At 41.4% G+C, this 20,950-nt stretch overlaps 1 protein-coding gene across 4 annotated transcripts in view; it reads right to left on the reverse strand.

Moving 5' to 3' along the window:
• The window catches only part of LOC136867355 (leucine-rich repeat transmembrane neuronal protein 4), a 143,908-nt gene that overhangs the window by 60,079 nt on the left and 62,879 nt on the right, over positions 1–20,950 (reverse strand). For 3 of the 4 annotated variants that reach the window (XM_067144551.2, XM_067144543.2, XM_067144527.2), the window contains exon 1: positions 1,942–2,524. The exons of the other annotated variant lie outside the window; for it this stretch is intronic. In XM_067144551.2, the coding sequence (XP_067000652.2) occupies positions 1,942–2,462 (521 nt within the window). In that variant the 5' untranslated portion in view covers positions 2,463–2,524. Of the gene's footprint in view, positions 1–1,941; positions 2,525–20,950 lie in introns of those variants that run through there. 4 annotated transcript variants of the gene reach the window in all.

The raw sequence follows: 20,950 nt of genomic DNA on the forward strand, positions 1-20,950 counted from the left end.
TCTAGGAGGATATATAGTACGCAACGTCGCAACGCATCCAAAATCACAAAATGTCATGTGTCAGCCTGCTTCACGGGAAGCCTGCAGAAGAAATACTTACCGCAGCCCTCACATTTATTAGGGACGATAGCAATAAATACAGCATTGACAGCACTTTCCTCGCCCATCCTTCAATATGTTTGTGAAGTTAAAAGTGTACCATGGAACAAAAACTCTCCTGAGAACATAGTCTATGGGGCGATATATTTTACGAGTGTTTGGACAGGAGAAAGAAGTAGGTACTGTGATGATCACGTTGTGGACATTATCCATAAACTTGTGTTACATTATACGAAGTGTCGATTTAATTTTGTAACGGGACAGATGAGAAAGACTGAAATCTTCTAACAACACAAACTAACTATCTGACCAACTAACTTCTCTAATGGTAAGTAAAAGCACAATATTTTGCATGCAATAAATGCCTTTTATTCGTATGCTGACTTGCAAGCTCAAGCTCACTTACTGCTTTTACCTTCTACTCGCTATGGTATTAGTATTATTTATTTACCACAATTCTGCTCAAGAAATATGGAAGGTCTAGAGAAAAGGGTGAGCCCCAACGTACAGTACATATAAAATGTTCCCTAGACCTACTTAAGATGTGATATTATTTACACAGTTTACTAAACTAGTACTGTGCAAGGTATATAATTGTATACGTAGGTCGAGTCATAAGTCATGGCAACTATTTTTTTTTCGCACGAACAGGAGACAACACGGAAAATCTAAGACATGCATTTGGAAACGTACGGTATGTACTTGAGTATGATGCCACTAGGTGGTGTATATAAACAACAATGTGGGTCTAAGCATGCCCCCCAAGTTCAGTGTGTGAGTGATAGCGTCACAAAATGGAAGTCAACAAGCAGGAGCAACGATCGTATATTAAAATAGCATGTAACTATGATCTAATCCCCAAAGTCAAGAAGCCATTACGTGGACAACGGTTTGCTAACAAAGAGGACATCGTAACAGCGTTTCGGAGAGAGGTGTCACACGTTAGCGATACACATGCAGCGAATGGTATTCAGCGCCTGCCCCACCGCTGACAACGCACGGTGGAAACCTTGGGGGATTATTTCGAAGGTCTGTAACCAGTGGAGATCTGTCCTTTGTACGTAGTCTTGTGTATTTGCTGTCTATACCGTAATAAAACAATGTTTACCAATGGACTGTGTTGTCACTTTCCTTTGCTATTTGCTTTACTTCGCTTCGACACAGATAGGTCTTATGACGACGATGGGACAGGAAGGGCCTAAGAGTGGGAAGGGAGCGGCCGTGGCCTTAATTAAGGTACACCGAGCTCGATAGCTGCAGTCGCTTAAGTGCGGCCAGTATCCAGTAATCGGGAGATAGTGGGTTCGAGCCCCACTGTCGGCAGCCCTGAAGATGGTTTTCCATGGTTTCCCATTTTTACACCAGGCAAATGCCGGGGCTGTACCTTAATTAAGGCCACGGCCGCTTCCTTTCACTTTCTAGGCCTTTCCTATCCCATCGTCGTCATAAGACCTATCTGTGTCGGTGCGACGTAAAGCAAATAGCAAAAAAAAAAAAAAAAAAACACACACACACATTAAGGTACTGCCCCAGCATTTGCCTGGTGTGAAAATGGGGAAACCACGGGAAACCATCTTCAGGGCTGCCGACAGTGGGGCTCGAACCCACTATCTCCCGAATGCTGGATACTGGCCGCACTTAAGCGACTTCAGCTATCGAGCTCGGTTGTCACTTTCCTATGAGAATCTCCTGTCCCAGAATTTTTCTTCAGGCACTATGCATAAGTACATGCCCTATATTTCCCAATGCATGTCTTAGACTTTTTGTGTTGTCTCCTGTTCGCGAGAAAAATAAAGTTGCCATGACTTATGACTCGACCCTCGTATATTAAGAGGTACTCACGTGCTCTTCACGATGCATGTTTTGTGAACAATGATAGAACTCGTAGCAATCATGCCATTAAATTCGGCATGCCAATATTGATTGGCCACATTATCACCTGCATCATCGTCATCTTCTTCTTCATATATAATGGAAGGATCTCTTTGAAATATCTCATCTTCGTCATCATCTTTTAACATAATGTCTCTGGCGGGACTATTAGTTAGTGACTGAATCACATGGAACGAGGAAATTGTTTCAAATCCAGTGCAATATATAAACTTATCCCCTTCGCTATCAAACGTTGTGTTGTCTAAAATCCTGAATTTAAAAGCCAAGCCAGTACCATTATTCTTCGCAATCTGCGCACACTTTATTTCCACATATTCCACATTGTCAACTTTTGACACCGTTCCTAAATTGCATGTTGAAAGAGACTCAGTACCAGTATGTATATTTTGGCATGTTAAAGGTGTTCCATGTATTATAATTGAAGGAAATAGTACAAAGAACACAGTCAGAAAATTAATTTTGAGACACATTTTCACTCGTATTAATCCCGAGTATTAGTACATATATACACTTATAAAACAAAGCTGTTTCAGAGAAGAGTTTGTCTGCAACTACAGTATATAATTTTAAATTATACCAATACTGTCTCGTGGTTTCCTCTGATAATTTTATCGCAAGGGAAGTTCCTAGTGCGCAACTGGTCACAAGGAGATAAGGGATTTCCTACTGCAGAGGATGCATGAGATTCATAAATGTTGAGAATAATAAATTCAATGACTCATCATTCATCAATATCTCTTTCCTCCATCTATGTGTATATTCATTTATGAAGCGTCCGGCTCCTTGTCTAAACGGTTAGCGTGCTGGCCTTTGGCCCAGAGGTCCCGGGTTCGATTCTCGGCCGGGTTGGGGATTTTAACCTTCATTGGTTAATTCCATTGGCTCGGGGGCTGGGTGTGTGTGCCGTCGTCATAATTAAAATTCATCATATGTAGGGCCCCATCCTCACAGACGCGCAGGTCGCCTATACGGCGTCAACTCGAAAGACCTGCACCAGACCTCTTCGGAGACCACACGCCATTATTATTATTATTATTATTATTATTATTATTATTATTATTATTATTATTATTATTATTATTATTATTATTATTTATGAAGTAGGTTTCTTTGATATCTAATCTTCAGCGAGTAACTTTTATGTCAGTTGTTGTTTTGATTCATATTAGAGCTTTGTGATTGTACGAAAATACAGCATAAAGTAATTGTTGGGTGTCATTTACATAGATTTTCTTGCTATTTGTTTTACGACGCACCACCCTCAAGTCTGAAGATAATGGGGCTCGAACTCAAATGCAAGCACACAGCTGCGTGACCCAAACCACATAACCAACTCACTCGGTATGAACTTCTAATTAAATACAAATCCCAACATGAAAATCCACGGATATGCACTATGTTAGTGGCTTGGTGGATGCAAACTGTATGGCAGCGCGGATAATTTTGTTAATAATTTCTGAATAATTTTTGCTCGTGGTTAGGCGACCCTTGACCTTGGTATGGGAGAATGGCAATGTATAAATAGTCTTGGGACCATAGAGCCGTAAATCTGACCTAAGCATAACTGGCTCCTGCCCGCAATTAATGGAAAGAAGGAAGGAAGAAAGGAAGGAAGGAGCAAAAGTCAATATGTCGGTAGTAGTCGCAGAGAGTCCGACTCGTTGGCTGAAGGGTCAGCGTACTGGGTCCCGGGTTCGATTCCCGGCCGGGTCGGGGATTTTAACCTTCATTGGTTAATTCCAATGGCTCGGGGGGTGGGTGTCTGTGTTGTCCCCAACATCCCTGCAACTCACACACCACACATAACACTACCCTCCACCACAATAACACGCAGTTACCTACACATGACAGATGCCGCCCACCCTCATCGGAGGCTCTGCCTTACAAGGGCTGCACCCGGCTAGAAATAGCCACACGAAATTTTAAAAGAAGTCGCAGAGAAATCCCTCATGAACCTGTGACTATAGGGGTTCTGGTGCCAGGTGTCAGGCCTATTGCATTATGTTGACAGATCTATCTGTTTCAATACCTTGGGTGGTGTAATATACCGTAGTTAAGTATTTACAATATTCGAGGAACGCAGATCCATACGCGGATGCGGGTGCGGATGAAGGAAAGCGGATGAGGAGCGGATGCGGATAAGGATAATATTTTGTACATCCGCACAGGACTCTACCTATAAGTCGGATTTCCAATTACGATTCCTCTTCCAAACCTGGAAACGTCTTTCTGAAGAAACAATAAACTGGCTACTAATCAAATAAAAACAGCTGGGATGTCTACAGCAAACTTCACGTAAAAATGGTGTCATATTTTCTTTAGGAAAATCAAATGATCGTAGGCCTAAATATGCTTTTCAAAAAATGAAAATAAAATTGGTAATAATACGTCCATTTGCATCTAACGAATCGTTTTCGGAAATTTTTGAATTTGGAGTCGACAAGTGTAGGATTCAGTACATCGAAAGGGGAGAATGGCCAGTGAAACTACCTCGAATGAAATAATTTGTCTAGAGTATGATGGGATGAGGTCTCCTTATAAGAGAGCATTCTATATATGTCTCTCAGTTATGACCATCCATTAATACTTCACACCACAACCGACACGGTTGCTAGGTAACATCGCGTCACACATTTTGCATCGCTAATTTCAGATGATCCCCAAACCAAACCAAACCTCATGGTGCAACAGCCGCAAAAGGCCATGGCCTTCCAAGCGACCGCTGCTCAGCCGGAAGGCCTGCAGATAACGAGTGTCGTGTGGTCGGCACGACGAATCCTTTTGGCCGTTATTATGGACTTTCTAAACTGGGGCCGCCATCTCACCGTCAGATGGCTCCTCAATTGTAATCACGTAGGCTGACTGGATCTCGAACCAGCCCTGAGATCCAGGTAAAGATCTCTGACCTGGTCGGGAATTGAACCCGGGACCTCCGGGATAAGAGACAGACAGGCGTCTCCACCGCAGGGCCGACTCGGATGACCCCCAGACATAAAATATGTTTATGTCAAAAAGTCTGAATACATTTTTATTTACCGTTTTCCACCGATCATAGTTACTTTTTTAAACTCCCTCCCTCATGCCTCTTTTATCAGCAATATGGTACTGCCTAATAGTTCTAATTTTAATACCTCCCATTCTTTCACATTTATTTTTAACTACGACAAAAACCGCTTCGTGATCACTAATACCATCTATTACTTCGGTTTCTCTATAGAGCTCATCTGGTTTTACCAGAACCACATCCAAAATATCATTCCCTCTACTTGGTTCCATCAGTTTCTGAATCGGATGCCCTTCCCATATTAACTTATTTTCGATTTGTTGTTCGTGATTCCTGTCGTTCGCATTGCCTTCCCAATTAACATTTGGTAAATTGAGATCACCTGCTACTATCACATTCCTTTATATATCGTTTCCAACATAGCTGATTATCTTATCAAAATATTCTGAATCAGCGTCAGCGCTACCCTTTGCTGGTCTGTACACTCCAAAGACATCAAGTAGCCTATTATCTTTAGAGATAAGCCTTACACCTAGAATTTCATGTTTCTCATCCTTAACTTTTTCGTAGCTTAGAAATTCTTCTTTCACCAGAATGAATACTCCCCCTCCTATTGTGACGAATAACCCTGACAGAGTACTGACCCACGGGCAAATGTCTGCTTGCGGACTATCCAATCACGACTTAATTTATTTAGCTTATTCACTTAAATGCCCCAAGTACAGACCTAAATTAATTACATTCAGAGATCTAAAACGTATAAATAACGAAGCCCTATTAGAAGATGCTGCAAACATACCTTGGCATAATGTCCATATTTTAGACAATATAGATGATAAAGTGGAGTTCTTAAACACACAACTGCTAGCTCTCCTTAATAAACACGCGCCAAAACGCACTGCTCGTGTAACACGCCCTGCGGCTCCATGGATGACGCAGGAAATACGAGACTTAATGACAGAGAGAGACAAAGCTTTCAGAAAATTTAAAACTAGCCAAATACCAAACGATTTTGACCTGTACAAGACCCTTCGTAACAGAACCACACAGGCCGTAAGGAATGCTAAAATAAGACACTCACAGAACATTTTGCTAACCCGAAACACGACAACAATCTGGAAAACCGTTAAAAAAATGGGCATAGGCGGAAATAAAATACATACTGCTGACGTTAAAATATCACTGGATGATTTAAACCAATACTTTACTACAAGACCCGTTAACATTGACGAGACAACAAAAGAACAGACGATTAACAAAATTCTATACAATGGCAATACTAACAATGGAGGAGAACAGTTATATTTTTCCCTCGTAACTCCTGCAGAAGTAAGACAAATTGCACGATCAATAAAGACAACTGCGACAGGATGTGACGAGATTGTTCCACAGTTACTGTTAAAAACTCTAGATGTAATCCTACCAACTCTAACCCACATCATAAATACCTCACTGATAACCGGCATATTCCCTTCCCTTTGGAAATATGCAATTGTTCGCCCCCTCCCCAAGACCAACAATCCCGTGGAACCCAAAGACTATCGATCCATTTGCATTTTACCATTTCTGTCCAAAATTTTGGAGAAAATAGTTCACAGACAAATAACCGCATATTTAAATAACAATATGCTTCTTGACAAATACCAGTCTGGTTTTAGAAGCAATCATAGCACAACTACTGCACTGCTTAAAGTTACAAATGACATAGGAGTAGCTATGGATAAGGGAGAAATTACTGTTTTAACTCTTCTAGACCTTAGTAAGGCCTTTGACTGCGTTGACACGGACATACTAATAGCAAAATTACGTGCTCTTAATTTCTCACAAAGCACACTATCCTGGATGTATTCCTATCTCTCTGATCGCCGGCAGTGTGTATCTACAGGTGAAAATTTCTCTTCATGGCAATCTGTAGAGACTGGAATACAACAGGGGTCAGTGCTAGCACCACTCCTATTTTCGATCTTCATTTCAGGACTAACACAAGTAATTAAACATTGTCAATATCATGTGTACGCAGACGACATACAGATATATACACATGCACACCCTCGTGACTTACCGACTGCAATAAATAATATGAACGACGACCTAGGAAGAATATGTAGGTGGACCGATGACCATGCACTAAAGATCAATGCCCAAAAATCACAGTGTATTCTTTTAGCTACCCAAAAAACCCACGCACGACTTACAGACATCCATACCCACTCAGTAACATTAAGAGGCACTCAGTTACAATTCAAAGACACAGTTAAAAACTTAGGGATGATAATGGATAAAAACCTTAGTTGGAACGATCATGTAACAGGTATATGTCAGCGAGTGTTTTATTCCTTACATTCCCTTAAAAAACTCAGAGATTTACTCCCCCAAAATGTAAGAAAACTGCTTATCCAAAGTATGGTAATGCCAATATTCGACTACTGTGACGTAGTATACAGTAACCTGAATGCCTCACTTTCCATCAAGCTCCAAAAGGCACATAACGCATGCGTTCGATTTATTTCAGATATACCAAGGTTTAGCCATATTTCTCCCGCATTTGCTAGGCTTTCATGGCTACGCTTAAGAGAGCGACGAAATTTACACACTCTTTCCCTGTTACATCGTATACTGAACCTTAACACACCTGAATACCTTGCCACACAGTTCCATTACCTAGCATCACCTTCTAGTATTCCTACCAGATCATCATCCACCGCAGTACTAAGCATTCCCATTCACCGCTCAACTGGCTACAGTAGATCATTTATAGTCGCCGCCAGCCGAATTTGGAATTCCCTACCTGCTGAAATTAGGAGCGTGTCAAACCACCTCCGCTTTAAGAAACTCTGTCAAACCTGGTTAATAAATAATAATGATTTCTTATAACATAGTAGGATTAGATCATAGTTATGTTTTAGATTAATTAAAACATTTAATTGCTACCTTAAGATATTAAACTGTAGATAATTTAGTGTATATTTAACTCTTCATGTATGTGTATGTATGGTCGGACAGAATAGCAGGCTTCATAGCCTGAGTCCCGCCATATAAAACAAGACAATAAATAAATAAATAAATAAATAAATAAATAAATATCATTCCTATCCTATATCTACGATTCACACTCCAGTTCCGTGAGAATATTTCTGCATCCATTATATCATTTCTCAGCCGTGATTCAACTCTATTACAATATCTGGTAAGTGTATATATCTATTAAATAACTTAATTCGATTCCTTTGTTTGCAATATTTCTACAGTTGAGCACTAACATTTTTATGTCATCCCTACTTGACTTTAGTATCCCTGTACCCTTATCACCGCTACTTAGGCCACCCCTTTTCCCTGAATGTACCTACTGTGACCGTTCACGACGTCACCTATGGTATGTCATGATATCCAGGAGATGAGATATGCCGTTTTCTGCGTCATTCTACGATAAAAACTGCCCAGGTTGGAATTTTTCTTCCCGCTCCGGGACTCAATTTGCAGTATCCAGAGTCGCGCGACCCAGCTCTAGTTGCTGATAATTAGCAGCGAGGCAGTGCAAGAGCGCTTGTACGTGAAGTCCTCTCACTCCAACTGCGAGCGAGATGAAAAGAGACGCGTTATCACGTGACAGAGAATCTAGGTCACTAGCTGAGCCCAGAGAGTATATCCAACGTGAAAACTAACATTATACCCTGTTTTCCTCGCTCATTCACCACTGCCAACTAATCGAATTCATCTGTTTTTTTCCCTGTTGATTTGTATAAATCGCAAGGTACTCAATGGATAATTAAGCGCAAACATTCATTTGAATCAGGGAATTTTTCGCATAATTATGAGACCGAGAAGTGCTCTACTTAACTGACAGAGCAGTGACTACGCCGTAAACAAGGGTGCTTCTTAATGACTAACAGATGTTGGACCCTAACCGTGCCAGCGAACACAAGGAATCCCCTGTGCTCGTCATCATTCACCGACAGAGATAAAAGGACGCTTTCAAGATTGCTTGAGAATCTACGAAGCTATTTCAAAAACATTCACTCAGTGGAAATGGGAACACAAGAGCTACATTTCGATACCCTGTTCGTCACTCTACGTTGCATATTACCGGACCGAAACCTCAGAAGGGGTTGCATTTTTTCCCCCACTCTCAGCATCCGAGTCTCTCGCGTAGCTCGCCTATATATTCAAGAGCTGAGAGGCAGACACTACCCAGTTCATTTTCAGTGCAATGCCAGTTCGGTAGTAATTCGTCGTGATTTGTGTGTGTGAGTCCTTTATGAAGAAATCATTTTTTTGTGAACAGTGTAATGCAGTAATTTATTGAAGCCTATAAATATATGCGGAAATAACCACAATCTAAGTAAGCTGTTTGCGAGTACAGTGTGCCGCTAATTAATAGAGTAGGAACAGTACGAAACCGTAATGTTCGCTGTCCGTGTGTCGAAGAGGTCGTGCGTCGAGCCTCATACATGCCTAAGCTAATACGGCTCAATTAACCTCAATAGCCAGGTATCTCAGTGCGTGGAGTGTGTGTGTGCTCGATATAAATGAGAGTTATAAAGAAAGTGAGTGAACTGCTCAGTGTCGGCATAATTAAGGGCAGTGTCATGTATATAAATCCATAATGCAGTTGAGAGCCTGGCTTACGCATGACTAGGTGAAATAGAATATGCATGAAGTGCGGTCGTGTGAGACGAGAAATTTTAACCCAGTAGTGGCCTAACCAGTGACATTCTTTATTCAGGGCCTAGAATAGCTGTATGCTGTTTATAAAAGAATAGGTATATGAGAAGGGAACAGTGTCGGGCGGCAGAGACATTACCGGCATTGGGTTGGAATGCTCGTGCTATTGAGCAGATCCAACCATGTATTTAAATTTGGTGTGTAACAAAGTAACGCACTCACATGAGATAATTTCCCCTCATTTACATTAGGAGTCTACACGAGCGTCGGAGTGACGGGATATCCAGCCGCATGCCAGAATTTGCCTGTGTAGCAGAGAGAACGGGACGTCCAGCTGAATGCCGGAATTTTGCCTGAGTGTAGCGGAGACCTTCTGGAACGTCGAACGAGGTCAAGCCATCATGCCCGCGACTTGCCAGTTAGCCACCAGAGAACTTCATATCGCTGACTACATCATGGATTTCGAGTAATTAATGGATGTGCCCTCCTGTAAGGCTGTGAACGCGGTATCCAGAAGGCTGAGTACATTTCCAAGTATTTATATCTTTGAAGGCCGTGTCCCATTGCAAATATGTAGATTTTTCACATAGATGTTACGTAGACTGCTAGTATGCCATTTCAGAGGGATAATAATAAGAATTTCATTTTTATTTTGGGTCTTTTATAGAACATTTTCTTCATGGCTTGGGAGCGACCATATTTTACTTCCATTTTTTTAATAAGGGTTTGATAATGCATGACGTAATTTTAAGGACCTCAGATTAATTAAGTGTGAAGCACTGTCAAGTAAAAAGGGCTTAAATATTCTCTGTAAACGACTCCAGTTATCATCTTTCTATAGCCGATAGGAGTCTTCAAAGATATCTCAGTAATTGATTTTTTTTTGTACTTCACAAGCTATTAGGGAGTCCTCCTTATTAATAATTAATGCTGCTGAAAACAACGGATGGAAACGTGAGATTGGGGGTATATATTGTTAAATTATTTAGTTCGCGAGTGCGTGAGGTAATTTGAACCCTTGTGGCAGGAGGTCATCATTAAATCTGCATCGTAGTCAATGTACCGAGAGGAGAAGCGAGATGGTTGAACAGGCTGTAGCCATAATATATAGTGTGAAATGAAAATGTGGAATCTGTCATTAAGATACGCGATATGGATATCGCGATATGAATGTGTCGATTACGGCCGAATAAAGCCGGGATTTGTTGTGATGCCAGTGTGGCCATTATTGAAAGAAGTGAATAGATTATTTGCCGTGAAATAACTGTCTGGGAAGTTCTGGCAGGCCGCTCCTTGGAAGTGTGTCACGGGCAGGGAACAGCTGAGATTTATGACTCCCTTTAAAGGGAGTATAGGTGTCTCCTTCAGTGAAAGGAAACAACTAAAAGTGGCGAGTTTCTTTCCTTTGGATACAATGATTACGTGCATCTATTTAAATATTGCCAACGTCGCACAGATTCCAACATGCATTAAAAGAAGGGTCCCTCCAATTTCTTTCCTTAATTATTTACAGCGTGCAGGGAATTCCAGGTTAGATATACCCCGTCTCAGAAGATCCTGGGTTCGTTCCAGGAGACAGTGAAAGTTTATGTTCACTGTTACCAACAGCAGGTGGCTTGTACCATCTGTGATTCGAGTGAGTGTGTGAAATGTATATATTCTTGTCCATTTATTGCAGGTAGTGCTATGATACTCTGTTTATGATGTCTGGTATTGAAGTCGCTCTATGATTTGTTCACAGATAGCAACGTTGTATAAATAATGTCCTGTTATGCATATTGATAAAAATCCTGATGAAATGAGCGTGTTTATTATATTACTTATCAAACAATGACGAACTTAGGGAAGTGAGGTGATACGACTTTCAAAGAATTTGGAGTGTACCTAGTAAACATACTCTGATTTCAGTTCATATGTGTTCGTAGGCCTATATCACAACCTGATATAGTTTGAATATATTAATTCTCGGCAAATAAACAGGATTACAGCTGGATATGTCCATACTGAATAGATTTATGTGTAAAGTGAAGTAATCAGAGAGAAAACGCCTCTCTAAGTCTAAGTGTAAATAGATCAAGAGGAAACGCCTCTTAAGTTCGAATAATTGAACGTATGATGAAGTGTAGAAAGAGACTACCGAACATTAACGTCAAAATAACCTTCAATGTCACATTACAGTGTTGTATGGCATATCCCTGTAAATAAGGTATGTTTCACTAGTATATTAAAAATTGTTATACAAGATATAGTTTCTCTTCTCATTAGTAATGAAATAGTGTTCCTCTCATAATTAGTATTCCCCTACTATAGAGAGTATTATTAAAGAAATTACCGCCCCATCAGACGATCTACTGACCCGAAATGCGACACCGGCTTAGCTAGCGCATCATTCTAGTAGGGGAGGGTGAGGCTTCGATGACCGGGCTGAGTTCGAGGCTCACCGATGGTGCTCCATTCTAACGTCATATTTGTGAACCACGGTAGCTTGTTTATGTACTGAAGCCTTGGAAAGGTACACTACCTATAACCCTTCTAAACAAATTTCCTAACCTATATGTACCACTGCGGTTTAAGTGAAGGCCATCAGAGCGCAGAATCCTGTCTCCTATTCACCCATTAGGATCTAGAAATCTCACTCCCAGTTTCCCGCATACCCACTCCATAGTCTCATTTAAATCCCCAATCACCTTTCAGTCAGTATCCTACACAGTATTCAACTGATAACAATCTCCGCTTCCTTAAACTTCATCCGTGCTGCATTTACCAGATCCCACATTTCCACAACTATGTTGGTACTAATACCTGCTTGTCTTACGTTGTTAGTACCAACGTGAAACACTACCACCTCTTTCTTCTCTTTTACTTTCCTCAACATCTGTCTCAACCTAATTCCTGGATGACACTCTACCCTGGTTCCCTTTCCTCCACTCACTTTCCCCACATGTCTAACCATGGAATTCCTCATGACCAGAGCCTCAACCCTACCCACCTCATTTGATCCCCTCACCTCCTGGTCAGCCCTGTCCTCTCTCACTGCTGCAGAAGCTACTTCCTCCTCCCTTTTCTCCCTCACATGACCCTATCCCACCTGTCTTTTCCTTTCCACTACACTACATTTCCCTTTCCTGCATTTTCCTTTCCTCCTACTTCCACACATCTCAGCAACAATTCCCTGTTCCTCATCTTCCTTCAGTTGTTATACCTGCAGTGACTCGTATCGATTTCTCGCAGACACCTGTCCTGAATTCTGATCCTGTATGGAGCCCTTAGCCTGCAATCTCCTTCCCCTTAAAACATTAGACCACCGTCTTCTACAGTTCCCCCCTTCCCTTCCCATCTCCCCTTTACACATACTGTATCCTATACTTTTCTTGGGGGAGGCCTAATTTCCTTCCTGTCCTCTGAGAAAATCGTAATTATCTCCCTCAAGCTCTCAAACTCCTCCCTCATACTCCTTAATGCCTGGCCACACCCACAGTTCCTACACTGCACTCCTTAGCCATTATTTACGGAATAATGAGAAGAAAAGGAGGAAGTGGAGGAAGCTAGCAGCGCTCCACAATAATTGAACTTATGAGTACTGTTCTTAAAAAAGTGTTTTGTTTTTATTCATGTAAAATGTGTATTTTTAACTTCAGTGAATGCATTTACTGTTATGTGTGTTTCTTGTTGGTCTAAATGTATGCGTCGTTTCATTTTCTCTGTGTCTCCTGATGAAGAAAGATAAGGTTCCTTTCGAAACGCGTTGAGTGTGTTTTTATAATTAATTACACGGCATAAGCCCAAAAATATACCTCATGAATAGTGTATATATTGTAAATACTTAGATATACGTGATTAAAAACTGTCAAAAGAAATAAAATATAAGAAGCAGATAACATAGAAAAGTGTTTAAAAAGCTATTAAAATAGCTGCCATTGGAGGTCCAAAGTCCTCGTGGGAAAAGCTGATGGGAAATGTATTTCATTACCTCATAATGCCATTTGCTTCAATGCCGATTCAGGTAATTATTAAATACCGGAGGAACGTTTTAGGCATACGGCGAAGCAAATGCCACTGTACATGCAACTGTAATCGGTAGAAACAACTTATAGCGTGGCGTGGCATGGCGCGGTGTCTGGCACTATCGCGGCAACGTCGCACGGTCTTCCCAGCACAAGCCCCACTACAAATACAAACTGATATAAAAAGTAAAATCATTTACGTATTTCACAGTCATACAGCATAACTGTTGGATTTGTAAAAATTACAACGCGGCCAAGAGAGCAATTTTTCAATTAGCCCGGGCCGAGGAAAAGTAACCTTAGAAAACTGATAATAACTTTTCTGGAAACAAAAACTTCTGAAATTTATAAACTGTATTTAAAACATCCCAACGTATATTGTTTTAAAATTTGGATACGATCAGATGAAGGCTTTTGGAAAAACGATGTCTTAAATTTGACTCATGGTTGAAACACTTTTTGCGTTCCAGTTGCGATAAAAAATATTACAATATAAATTAAAAATTCGAAACCTACATGACCTAATGTGAAACGAAACGAGAAAAATGGTGTTATTGGATTTTCAGTGGGCCTATTGGGTATTTCATAAACAACCTCCAAACTCGAGTGTGTGGTGGAGTGGAACAGAAGGTCATAACAGTCAGAAACGAAGGGATAATATACAAAGGGCACTAGGAAAGTTTTGCAATACGCAAAAACGGTTGGCTGGACACCCCTATTATGGTGAGGGGTGAAAAGTGGAGTGAAAACCGATCTAGAAGACAGCAAGGCGCAACCTTCACACCAGTTGTTACCAAGCAGTGGGATTGAAAGCAAGTTAAGATGTCAGTGTGGTCTAAAGGTGAATATCGCGCAATTATCCGCTACAGCTTTGCTCGTGGATTAACCGTTGACCAGTGCCTGGAGGAAATGACTTCTGTGCTGGGGAAAGACTGTCCACATCGGACAACAATTTTCCGCGGGTACAAAGAGTGCCAGAGGGGAAATTTTGGGATTGAAGACGATCCTCGTTCTGGACGACCGTCTGAATCAGTGACTGAGGAAAACATTGAAGCTGTGAGAAAAATGTTCCAGCACGACAGGCGGTTGACATATTGAACCCGACAGGGGCATGATCCAAGGACCTTGGGTTGATATCGATCTCAGTAATTACGCACGCAATGCTATTAAAGGGAAAGAACGCTGAAAATGATTAATATTCATATCATTAATAGAGGCCATACCGAAACTAATTAATATTCATACCATTGAGATAGATAAATTGTGTATTTTAAAATTATTTAATGAGATTTCTTTGTCTGCGACCTATTGCGCAGTATTATCCTTTGTGTAGCGGGGGCCCCGCAGATGAAACCAAGCCAACTTAGACCCGGGAGGGGTTATGAATGGGGATTCCCTGTGACATCACTCGAGAGAAGACATCCCTCCTCAAGGCTCACAGAATGAGGGGAAACTAACTTTTTCGAAACGGAATATAGGAGCCATCTTGGAATCGGACTGGCCAACTTAATTACCGACGAGGTAGAAAATTAATAAAACTCGAATTAGGGGCTCATCTCCCGATTTAAAAGGGATGAATGCTACTGGGACATTTATTTAGAGTGTTTAATGTCCTCTTCCGTGATAACTTTCAGCAGGAGAAAGAATACTGTGTTGTTTCTGCGTGGAAAGGTACTGGGGCCATCTGGTTAGTGTCATGACAGCTCCTCGAGACCGGGACTTCACCCCGTGTGGTGGGGGAAGCAGAACATATTTTAATTAATTTAAAGAGATTCACCGAAGGATAATTGAGTGGTTATGTCTCAATCGCACCAACTAGATACTGGTCACCGACCAATCGTACTATTTTACCTCGAGTACGCCGGGAATAGGCGATACGCAAATTAGTGGAAGGGGTATCGCTCCCTAGTAAAAACTACTGCAGAAAGGGAGAAGCGTCAGTCGGGATTTGTGGCTTACAAGCGGCGAAGCTACGTGTTGTCGAGCTTCCAGTGATCTTTTGTTTGAGTGAATTTCAATTTAATTTACAAGTGAAATCGCGTACTGTGCGTAAATATTGCAGAGATTGGATAGACGTGATGCTAGGGTCTAAACTTTAAAGATCAGAGACGTGTCGCGAACATTAAATATAATTTGTAATAATATTATTATTATTATTACTACGGCGCTACTGTGTCGAGTAGTGACAAAGGTACGCGGAATCCGATACTGAATCGCGGATTGCGGAGTGAGGTCCGGTATCGTGGCTGGACGTTCACACCGAATGTAACTAAATAAATCTTGGAATAAATAGTGACGTGTTGTGTGCCTCAGGAATATTGCCAGCGGTTTTGTCAACCTAGAACAATGGACTCCCAGTTGGAAAGAAGAATGGTGCCTCCAGTAACTGCTGTGGTGCTTATGGGTCAGCACTAAACCCACAATGGACTCCCTGAGCTGACAACGGGTCATCGAGATGGAGATGAGTATAAATCATAATTAATATGACGTAATCAGATTGGGCGGGGAACAGTTATCATTACCTGACGCTATAATGTTAAAGATTGTAACTTCAGTAATGTAGATGTGCTACCATGATACACGTAGCTTCTATTTACTTTATTTAATTAGTAACACGTCTGAGCAATCAATTGTAAATAAAGGGGTAACACGATAAGTTTGCATGCAGTAATAGATTGACTTAATCATTTTATTTGGGAAAACTTGTAATTATTGATGCGTCAGGAGACTAATTTTTAGTAATTCAGAGTAATTCAAGTTAGGTTGTAGTTAGTCCAGCGAGGATATTGCATGGCTGGTAAATAGTGTAATTTTATTCCGTGAGCACCCAGAGCTACGAGATATGACTTCGGAACTGACATCCCAGGCCTCCACTGATATATATTTAGATAGGAAATGTACAATTTTAATTGGCAGGCTTATCACAATTTAAGTGCAAATTGAGGAATATTTAATTCATGATTGTATTACCGTGTGACGATTTATCAGAAATCACAATTTAGATATGGATTAATTACACCGTCATTACGAGGAAGTTAATTATGATCACGCAGTATGGTCTAATTTCCAGGTAAGTCGTGTAGGGAGATGGTGTAATGATGAACCCAATAATAATAATAATCATAATAATAATAATAATAATAATAATAATAATAATAAATTGTAGTTATGGTAATCAAACAAGTATTGGTATCATAGAAACCGGTGTCGCGTCGCGGGATCATGATGTTGTAAACGAATATGTGTGTTGAATTGAAGTGAAGTATTGAGAGCCGATGTAATTTTGTTTAAGGAACAATGAGGCTCAGTTTATTAGTGAACGATCCCCGAGATGGGGTGTTTTGTTAAGAAAGGGCGTTATGCCTGTGAAGGCCGAGGCCAATGACCACCCGCCGTGTGGGGGCTGAGGGCAGTTGACCTACTGAGGAGAAGTGTCGGTTTTTTGTGTATTCTCGTCCGCTCGTGTAAGAGGGAGCCTTGAGTTGAAGAGAATGAGGGCGAGAGAATCGCATAATAATGAAATATTCAACACGCCAGACTGATGTAGTCGCTAATAAATGACACGGCGATTGTTACCAGTACTTGTTAGTTTACTGCCATTACACACTTGAGTATAACGTAGTTTAGGGTTTTCAGAGTCCCACTTCCATCCCAACGGGTGTCAGTTCAGTTCCCGACAGCGGCATTGGTACCCCAATGCTCAACCGAAGGCTGGATGTCTCACGTGTTTACTGTATATAATTTGTGTTCTTTAAGGGTTTATGTATCTTGTTGTGATTATAATTGAGTTACCGATGGTGTTGACCATCGGGGTGGTGAAATTTTTACAAGTGAGGGTCGGTTCAAACCCGGGCGTTTGTTCCACATTTTTATGAGTTCCTTCGTGGTACTTCGTTGGGGAATAGCTGTGTGTTTAGTATAGGGATTGCTCAGATTCGTTGCATGCATGTTAATCCTATTGGTCAATGATATCACATAGCCTCAGTGTCTATGATAAGTGTTTTCCCGTTCGAATCTCGTCATAATGGATCGCTCTGCGATAGATAATACTCGGATCCATCACAAACGACTGAAAGTCGATAACAAACAACAACAATTGATAATAATCCATGTAATTCATTTGTATATAAATGCGTCATCACCATCATCATCATTAAGGCCTAATAAACCACGTGTATTAATCTAATCTTTAACCCGAATGTGTTCTCATTGTAATTAGGTATGACCCGTCTCCTACCCTGTATGCCCTTAAGCTTAGTCGAGTTAAGCGCCCATTTGTTTTATTCCAACCCGTTAACGCCCTGTAGACATCATGCCGGTGCCATTAGGTGTAGGGACGGGCACATACTTAAGATGGCGCATCCAAAGTGGGGCGAGATAAAAGGGCGTAAGTGAACTGTGGGGGCTCGATATGTCCGTAAATAAGGGCTACCCAGATTTAGGAAATTTAGCGCCATATAGAGTGACATCCAATGTCTGGCTATATAAATACGGCCCAAGGTGGGACATATTCTACGGTTTAATAGGCGTATTTTGATGTTTAATAGGCGCATAATTATCCCACCTATTGCATACCATTAATGCAAAGATAGGGGCGTGGTGTGTTGTGTATTAGGCAAGGCATACTTGTGCGGCTTCCAGGAGTGGGCACGATTATTTTGGTAACCCATGTCTGCTTCTGACATTTCCACGCGAGGCCCAGTTCATTATGATTGAATAAGTGATACCTTGATGTCAATATTAAATCGTTTTATGAATGAGAACACAGTCATGGTCCAATGATATGGGCAGAGCCATGACATTCGAGTAAGCAGGGGCGTATCCAAAATTTAAGGGGATTAGTTCGAATCCCGGGAAACGATGAAACGAATTTCCCATAAGTGAGGTTTGAAGTGAATAGTGGCTTTCTCTTAGTGCATATCTATTCACGGATATTAGCCAGTGGTGCGTGTTTCGTCACCAAACAACCTGCTATTAGGAAATATATTGTACGTTAGTATAACCGTGGATGAGAAGAGGTAACCTCACGCCTACTTTTCATTTTCCAGTGGCAGTAGGTTGATTTCATGGGTTCAGTTTGAGATTCTGATGACTTTGTGTGTTTGAAGGACCTCAATGCTGAAGGCATGGGTTGATTTACTGGCACTATACCACATGTGTTGGTATTTAAAATCGAGCCCAATTTTAGAATCACAGGTAAACCGGCAACTTTATTAACTGAATTTGAGGGCTAATATTATAATCATTTTCGGAAATTTCCCGTTGCCTTCTTATATAAATTTCATGAACCTTAATGATGCTAGGCGGTTAGGCAGCTTCAATGATAGCCGTTTTGAGGCTTAATTTGCAATGATGATTAAAGTAAAAATTATTTGAAGCTGGATGAACGTAAAGTTGGATAGAGGAATCCTTTCTTTTAAAATAAATAATAATTATATATTGTTGTGGTTTGTTGACGCCGACGTTAGCGAGGGGGGTCCTGTCATCTCAAAGGATAGCGACATGGATAGTGAAGCCATGCGGGCTTTGATGGACGCCTTTAAGGCACTTGAAAATAAGATGGAAGAGAGCAGGAAGGCGATGGAAAATAAGATGGAAGATAACAGTGCGCAGATTAGGGACAGTGTGAAGGACGATATTAAGACACTTGAAAATAAGATGGAGAATAGGATGGAAGATAACAGTGCGCAGATTAGGGAAATGAAGGACGGTGTGAAGGACGATTTAAAGGCGAATCGGGAGGAAATGAAGGACGATATTAAGACGCTTGAAAATGAATGCAAACAGGGGCGTGCGGAGGTCAGAGAACAACTAGAGAACTTTGACGGTAAACTAACACATTTTGAGGTTAAATTGGAAGAAAACCGAACCGAGACTAGTAAGATGATCGAGGAGAAATGCAGTTGTTTAATGAACAAAATTCAGGAGGTTCAACAACAATGCGAAAAGGGGGCTAAGGAACTAAGCGATAAAATAGACGCGGTTTCTCAGCTCAATGCCGTTGTTGAAATAAAGGTCGAGGGAATAGTTGAGCGGCTTGGTCAGGTTGAGACCGGTATCGAGAGAGACATAACTCGCGTGAATGGCGAAATCGTGGATGTAAATGAGAAAATCGATCGGCTGAATGGTGAGATGGAACAGGTCAGGTCCAAAGCGAATGACCGCGACACGAAGATCGAAGAGATAGTGGAGCAGGTCAAGGACAACCAGATAAATATCAGGATCGTTGAAGAAAGGACGGAGAAAGCCTTGGCGGTAATTGAGGCCCTAGACGAAAAGATTACGTCAGTATCGCAAGCAGCGCAGTCCGATACGAAACTAACTTTTGCCAGGTTACGGAAGGAAGTGTCAGGACAAATAGTAGGAGAGACTGCTAAACAGATCCACGAATGGAGCGAAGAGAAAGGCTCGAAAATGATGGTGAAATTGGAGATCCACGAAGAACAAATTAACGCGCTTCGCGAAGAAATAGAGGGAATGAAGAAATTAGACATCCGGGATGAACCACATTTCAAAATGGAAACGGCCGGAATGAAGAAAATGGAATTAGGTAGCGGATCACATCAAATGGGCTACAGTCTGTTCAAGGAGCAACTACCCGGCAATGAAGAGTATAAATTACCGACGATGGACGAGAGAACGTCGACCTTGCTTGGCCAAAATTCAATACCGATGTATAGCCTCTTACGTTCGGCGGATGATAAGCCAAAGAAATTCAAACCAGGCACTAGGACTACGCCAAAAAGCTTCCTCCGCGAGGTAGATGATTATATGGCAGATCATCGGGTACCAGCGGATAGGAAGTTACGTGTAGTTGAAAAATTTTTGGAAGACCAGGCTCTCGAATGGTTTAAAGCGTTCCGCTACTGTTTTGATAGCTATGAAGGCTTTAAGAAGCTATTTTTGGAAAAATACTGGGGTTTGGACACGCAGCAAGGACTTAGGTTAGAGCTTTACTCGAGGAGGTACGCTTCGGGAGGACCCACAAGGTTCTGCGATTATTTCACGTCCCAGCTGGTGAAGATGCGCGAACTGGACAGCCCGCCGACTGAAAGTGAATTAATAAAAGCCATCAAAAAGCAATTCCCCGCTGACGTCCAGCGCATGTTGATTGCGGCAAATATCCGTACGGCAGTGGAAGCCGAGCACGTGTTAAGACAGTTGGATCAGACATCTCATGTCGGGCACGGTCGAGCTAGAAACGTAGAAGCCATCAACACGTTAAACGTTCGAGAGGGGGATCAGTCGGTAAACCGGAGTACTCAGGTGATAAGTACTCAGACTGACG

This window comes from Anabrus simplex, chromosome 1 (assembly GCF_040414725.1).
Source record: "Anabrus simplex isolate iqAnaSimp1 chromosome 1, ASM4041472v1, whole genome shotgun sequence".
Lineage (NCBI taxonomy): Eukaryota > Metazoa > Arthropoda > Insecta > Orthoptera > Tettigoniidae > Anabrus > Anabrus simplex.